Raw genomic sequence first — 7,071 nt, 5'->3', positions numbered from 1 at the left:
ACTTCTCATTACCGCAGCAGGATTCTCAGTATACTGCAAATGTAAATGATTTGTTTAAAGTGGAAACGGGTACATTTCTTTTGGAAAAAATGAAGGGCATTTCATGCTTGAACTGCTTTGAAGCTGCATACAATTTTCCACTGTACTTTGTGTGTTTTTCAAATATTCCCACTACTAGAGAAGACGTTTGGAAAGAAACAAAAGCTATTTGCCTTATTAGAAGTCAGTGTAAAACTGATAATTCAAGGTAAAAAAAAAAAAAAAAACATGCATGAAAAAGCATGCATTTGCTTTAAAGTGGACAAAAATTGTCACTCACCCTTTGTAAGTCTCCATCTACAGCAGTTATAAATTGTGGAGAATGTTTAAAATAGTTTTGAAAGGAAAGCTCACCACTTTAAATCAGACACTGCATTTAACATATATAGTGTTTTAAAAAATATAGCACCTAATTCCAGAGCGTCTACAAAGTTAAATGAGGTCCCTCCATCTGTTGGTATGAGCTTGTGAAGGGTTAAAATAAGAACAGGAGGCTCTGGCTTCCCTCGGAGCATGTTTAAATTCTACAAATGCCTTTTAATTTTATATGTAGGGCTATATTTAGCGAAGGCTCGCGTCTGTGCATTTATTTGGAGTTGTGTATACGTGCATCCTCGGGCCTTCAGTCAGCTGAGCTCAACACATTGTCAGTGCAAAGTACACAGATAGAAACACTCATTATCTAACTCAATTGTTTAAACTTTGACATGTTTAGAGGAGGGCTGCAGTCTGTTATCAGTGTTGTTTGTATATTCAAATTGGAATATTAGTGTATTTCTATATGCATAGTATTGAATAGATACAGCCTACATTAAAAATATGTGTGTGTGTGTGAAACTACAGCGGGTAAAATAAGTATCGAACACGTCACCATTTTTCTCAGTAACTATGTTTCTAAAAGTACTGTTGACATGACATTTTCACCAAATGTCGGTAAAAACCCAAGTAATCCATACATACAAATAAAACAAAACAAATAAGTTCAGATATTAAGTTATGTGTAATAAAGTGGAATGACACATGAAGGATTGAACTACTGAAATGTATGTAATACTTTGTACAAAAGCCTTTGTAGGTAATGACAGCTTCAAGATGCTTCTTGTATGGAGAAACTTGTCGCATGCGTTGCTCAGGGGTGATTTCGGCCCAGTCTTCAAATCATGAAGGTTCTGTGGGCCTCTTCTATGAACTCTGATCTTTAGTTCTTATTTTCTATTGGATCCAAGTCAGGTGATTGGCTGGCCATTCTATCAGCTTTATTTTATTTTTCTGAAACCACTCAAGATTTGCCTCGGCTGTGCTTGGGATCATTGTCTTGCTGAAATGTCCACTCTTGTTTCATCATCCTGGTACTGTAGGTGTTGGGACTGAAGCAGCTAATATTAATTTCCACTGACAAGTGGCAGGATTGCTTTCTAATTACTGAACGATTTCAGCTGGTGGCTTGGCTTTCCATGCCTTTTTGCACCTACCTTTCTTCATGTGTTCAATACTTTTTCCTTGTGTCATTGCATTTTATTACACATAACTTAATTTCTGAACTTATTTGTTTTGTTTTCTTTGTATGTATGGATTGCTTGGGTTGTTGCCGACATCTGGTGAAAACGTCAAGTCAACAGCACCTTTAGAAATGTATTTACAGAGAAAAATCGTGATTCAATACTTATTTTACCCAATGCATCAGTTAACAAATGAATATCTTTATTCATAAAGAATGTGTTAAATTGATCAAAAGTGATAGTGAAGACATTTCTACAAATATTAAGTAGCACAAGTGTTTTGATAATAATCAGAAATGTTTCTTGAGCAGCAAATCATGATTTCTGAAGGATCATGTGACACTGAAGACTGGAGTAATGATGCTGAAAATTCAGCTTTGCATCGCAGGAATAAATTACATTTTTAAATATATTCTAATAGAAAACAGTTATTTGAAACTGTAATAATATTTCACAATATTACCGTTTTTACTGAATTTCTGATTGAATAAATGCAGGCTTGGTAAGCAAGACTTCCTTTAAACACATTAAAGAAAATTCTTATAGACCCCCCTGTGAACAATCTATTTGTCATAGATTGTAAAATAAAATGCATTTTTAATCCAATTGTAGCCTACATGAAAATGTCTCAACCCTTTGCACATGCAGTCTAATCATAAAAAATGATTCAAGAAAAAGGTATTTGCATACTGTCCATAATACACACGTTGTACTACAGAATTATTAAGAGTGCTATGGAAGTTTCATCATGCTATTTTGAGGTGATAAACTATTCTTTCTCCACTGCAGTACATCCACACCATTGTTCATACAGCGTGTCTGCCAAACCACGCTGTATGAACTCGTCTCTTTTGTCACCCTCAGACAGGTGTTGACCAAAAAAATCACTGCCGGAGACACTGACTTCTCTTGTCCTTGAGCACAAACACACAGTCTGTCACACAGTGTGAATAATCTGAAAGAGTCAGTTGTCATCTGTTAGTGGTGAACGTGACCTCACCACCCTGATATGTAAGAGGAACCCAAACTGTCAATCACACAAGGTTATGAAGTTCTCTCCATCCAGTGTGTGTTAAAAATATCATGACAGTCTATTGTTATAATGAACCACACAATTTTAGCACATTCAACATTTTATTAACCTTAAATGGGCAAATAACATACACTGATAGTAACATTTCTTTTGAATTGCATATTGTTTATTTTTTTAACTGGTTACTCGTTTCAGGTCATTTTCTTCATTTGGATTTTACACGTCACTAATAACAAATGCACAAGCACACATATACACAATTATACATGCTCTTATATACAACCCTATTACTGTCCTCCACCAGCAGCATCAAACATCTTCTTCCTGCCCTCCATACCAGACATGGCCTCGACGTTCTTACGCCAGTCGCCCACCTCCGACGACATAACCTGACAAAACAGAAATCAAGTGTGCAGTTACTGATACTTGAAAAACTGTAAATATGTTTCCTTTATTCTCTTGTATCTCTAAAAACCTGTCAAAGATGATTTATAGGAAAATTAAAACATTTTGCAGCAAATGGGAATATTTGGCCCAATTCTCCATAATGTAATGCAAAAATTATATTATATCATATTTAAAGTTATGATAATCCCCTTTAAGAATAAAAGGAATTAAAGAAATGTCTAATAATATATCTAAAATGGATGTATTAGATTTAAGAGGGACAATGAGCTTCTACACATAAAATATTTTGCATTAAATATATATACATATGGATTTTCCACCATGAGATAAAAAAAGAAAAAAAGGTCATTTTGACTTTTTATCTCAATTCTGACTTTAAAAACTCAGAAATCGGACTTTTCTCACAATTCTAAGTTTATATTTCGCAAATCTTTACTTTTTCTCAGAATTCTGAGTTTTATATCTTGTATAATCTCACAATTCAGAGTTCTTTTAACAACTGATTTTGTCTCACAATTATGATTCTGATTATATTTCACGATTGTTTTTGTTTCTTAGAATTGCGAGAAAAAAGTCAGAATTTTGAGATAATAAGAGTCAAAGCAATTACTTTATTTTTAATTTTTTTCTATACCATGATGGAATCAAGCTTCCATAGTAATATGACTTCACATTTTTGTGAGATAAACACATTGCTTGCAGGTGTACCTTCTCTTGTTTAATGTCTTCTTTCTTCACAGATTTGAGGTTGGCTCTGAGATCCATGGAGCCCTTGTGTTTGGAGCCCAGCAGCGCTCTCATCATCTCATCCGCAGACACACGCACCTTCCTCAGGGCAGGTTTCTTAAACTTCCCTCCTAAATCTTGCACCTTCAGCTTCAGCTCATGGATCTTTTACAGACACACTGTGTTCATTACAGAAACTGTCATCTGTTATTGGTGCAAGTTTAGGAAAGATATATTTTATTTACTCACATCTTTGTTGTTTTTATTCACTTTGGCCTCAAAGTCGTATCTCTCCTCATCCACTACGTCAATTTTGGCATGGAGTTGCCGACAGAGTTTCTGGACACATACAAAATAATAATTACAAAATGACTAGTTTTTTATGATTTGTGATTTCATGATTTAAGTCATCAAATCACTAAAATAAGACAAATGGAACGTCTTGAGGTGACTGAAAAAACCTTCATTAGGAACATAAATTCAGTCAAGTGTGTTAAAGCAGTCATTTAAATATCATTATTTTAAGTAAATGTTAATGAAGTTGTCTTTCACTAACCTGCAGCTCATCCATTGAGAGGCCAGTTATCTGAAGAGGCGGAAGCTTCTCGCTCAGATATTTCACCTTCTCCTCATCACGATTGTCCTTCTCCTGTTCCAACTCATCTATGGCTCTTTGGAGCAAAAGGATCTGAGAAAACAGAATGTACTGTAAATAGGCATTCTGTAGGTTTAAACAGCAACAAATACATACTTGTACTCAGTTTATGTACCACATGCACATTTACTGAGATCTCAAAGTATAGTCAAGTCAAGTCACCTTTATTTATATAGCACTTTTAACAATACAGATTGTGTCAAAGCACTTAACAGTATCAAATTGGAGAATAGAGTGTCAGTAATGTATAAAAAAAATAATTTTCAGTTAAAGGCATTTCATTATTGAGTTCAGAGATGTCATTGTCTAAATCAGTTTAGTTTAAATAGTATCTGCTAAATCAAATTGACGATAATGCCTAGAAATTAAGTGTCCCCAATTGAGCAAGCCAGAGGCGACAGTGGCAAGGAACCAAAACTCCCATCGATGACAGAATGGAGAAAAAAACCTTGGGAGAAACCATGCAGGCTCAGTTAGGGGGCCAGTTCTCCTCTGGCCAGGAGATAATTGTTTATTTATTGTTTACTTATTGTTTTAATTAAAATTTTAAATGTATGAATGTATTTATTTCTATTTTATATTGTTGTATAGAAAACACACACACACACACACACACACACACACACACACCACTATCATACCTTCAGGGAGAGTTTTCGAGATGCAGAAATCTTAGACTTCGGCTAAAGAAAAATTAAAACAAGTTTAATCCTAGTTTTTATGCATTATATTCAGTAATTCAGCAATGTAGAGATAAATGTGCGTTTCACAATATCGTAATCACAATATACTGTTGAATACCTTGGCTTGCACTCGAGGGGCCAATGGAGCAGGAGACTATTGATGATGTACAAAAGAAAAGATTTAATACAAATACACAGTATAAATCACATTATCCTTATCAGAAAATGATTGTATAATGTTATTAAAACTTTTATCACTTTAATTATTGCTCTAATTTTAGTCTTCAAAGTTGCGTATACTGTAGACTATTTACTTACATTGCTGCAGATTTTATGTTTATTGGTGGTTGCAAAGAGAAAAGAGAAGAAAATATTATCAGATAAAGAAATATACAAAGATGTTTGTTCAGGCAATGTTCACAAAAAATAAAATAATGCATAAAACACTTACTCGTCCGCCATTGTGAAACCTATAAAATCAAACAGGTTAAAACAAAAAGAAAAAGAAACAATTATGAATAGTTGCAATCACAATGCTAAATTTAATAAATCTATTGATCTGCATTGAGGGATGGCTGCCACAGAGACGTGTGTTACCTGAGGTGTTGCCCGTGAGTCAAGACAGCTTCTGAAAGCACAAAGGACAGAGACAATTGTTTTTATGTGTGACAGGCAGCAGCTTTGTAATTTTAGCTCACAGAGACAGGAATGAGAATGAATGGGCAGCTGTCCTCAACATTTCAGAGACTGGGTGCTGTGTGTGTGTGTGTGTGTCCTATGCCACAAGGACAAAGCAATTCAAAGCCTAATACAGTAAATGCCTCAAAATACATTTTTATATGCATCTCAAATGCAATATAGCAGACAAGGCACATCCTATAATGGGAAATTGTAAAATCAAACAGGTGAGTAAAACTCCATCATCTAAAAATGACAGCCAGACACATTTGTAAATTACAGGACACACCGGGTCTTTAAGTCTGCACCTCTTTAGAGCAAATATATTACAGTCAAATAACAAGACATTGCATAAAGGAAACATTTCCGTCCATTGGTCATAGGTCAGAACGATCAGCACCTGCTCACCCTCACATGTTCATAAGCAAACCTCACTTCCATAAATACTCCTTTTAATGACCATTTGCCCACCAACCCAGGACCTAAAATATAGTTATAAATACATACTGTACTTTAAAGGTTTGGCTCACCCAAAAATGAAAATATGCTGAAACTTTAATCTCAGGGCCTCTAAGATGTAGATTAGTTTCTTTGTTCATCAGAAGAGATTTGGAGAAATGTAGCATTACATCACTTGCTCACCAATGAATCCTCTGCAGTGAATGGGTGCCGTCAAAATAAGAGTCCAAACAGTTGATAAAAACATAATAATCTACAAGTAATCCACACCACTCCAGTCCATGAGTTACCATCTTGTGAAGAGAAAATCTGCTTGTTTGTAAGAAACAACCCCATTATTAAGGCATTTTACTTTAAACCATTGCTTGTGGCCAAAATACGAGTTCATAATCCTTCAGTAAAAAAACAAAAAACACATCCCCTGTTTTCCTCTCACATCAAAGTCCTATTGTCTTTGAGAACTGCTTTATAGCTGAAATCGTATTTGTTTCATAACTGTACTACATCAATACATCGTGTTTATTGCCGTGAAGCTTCTTTGAAACAATATTGTATAAAGTGCTAATGTGTCTTGACTTGGCTAAATCCTTGACTCTTGATTGCTTTGAATAAAAAAGCTGCTGTAATTACATTTTCATCTATAATCAGGTCATGAGATCCCGCAAAACTTGTACATGCAGGTTATTTGTTTACCAAAAAGTCCTTTAGGATTCAGTGAGAAAGAACTTTGTGGTGTATGATCTATTTATTCAGTAAGCTAGCTTTCCATACGGAGAGCTAAGGCATGTTTGCTTCCCAGGCCATGTATTGACTGACTGACAGATTGTACAGATGAACAATTTCGGCAGCTTGGGGTGTCAGGAATATCTCTCATGCATCCCTCTCGCATTT

General features: G+C 35.0%; 1 protein-coding gene across 1 annotated transcript; it reads right to left on the bottom strand.

Moving 5' to 3' along the window:
* Positions 1 to 2,657: 2,657 nt before the first annotated feature.
* On the bottom strand, positions 2,658 to 5,673 carry LOC306842574 (troponin I, slow skeletal muscle-like). Its single transcript, XM_079373518.1, has 7 exons — positions 5,626 to 5,673; positions 5,162 to 5,197; positions 5,002 to 5,043; positions 4,262 to 4,393; positions 3,955 to 4,044; positions 3,688 to 3,870; positions 2,658 to 2,960 (listed from the first exon to the last, which is right to left on the bottom strand). The coding sequence occupies exons 4-7, from the start codon at positions 4,274 to 4,276 to the stop codon at positions 2,859 to 2,861; spliced, it is 390 nt and encodes a 129-aa protein (XP_079229644.1). The 5' UTR covers positions 4,277 to 4,393; positions 5,002 to 5,043; positions 5,162 to 5,197; positions 5,626 to 5,673; the 3' UTR covers positions 2,658 to 2,858.
* Positions 5,674 to 7,071: the final 1,398 nt, after the last annotated feature.

The sequence above is a fragment of the Barbus barbus genome (assembly GCF_936440315.1).
Source record: "Barbus barbus genome assembly, chromosome: 23".
Taxonomy (NCBI): domain Eukaryota; kingdom Metazoa; phylum Chordata; class Actinopteri; order Cypriniformes; family Cyprinidae; genus Barbus; species Barbus barbus.
This window is presented reverse-complemented; position numbering and strand designations above follow the sequence as displayed.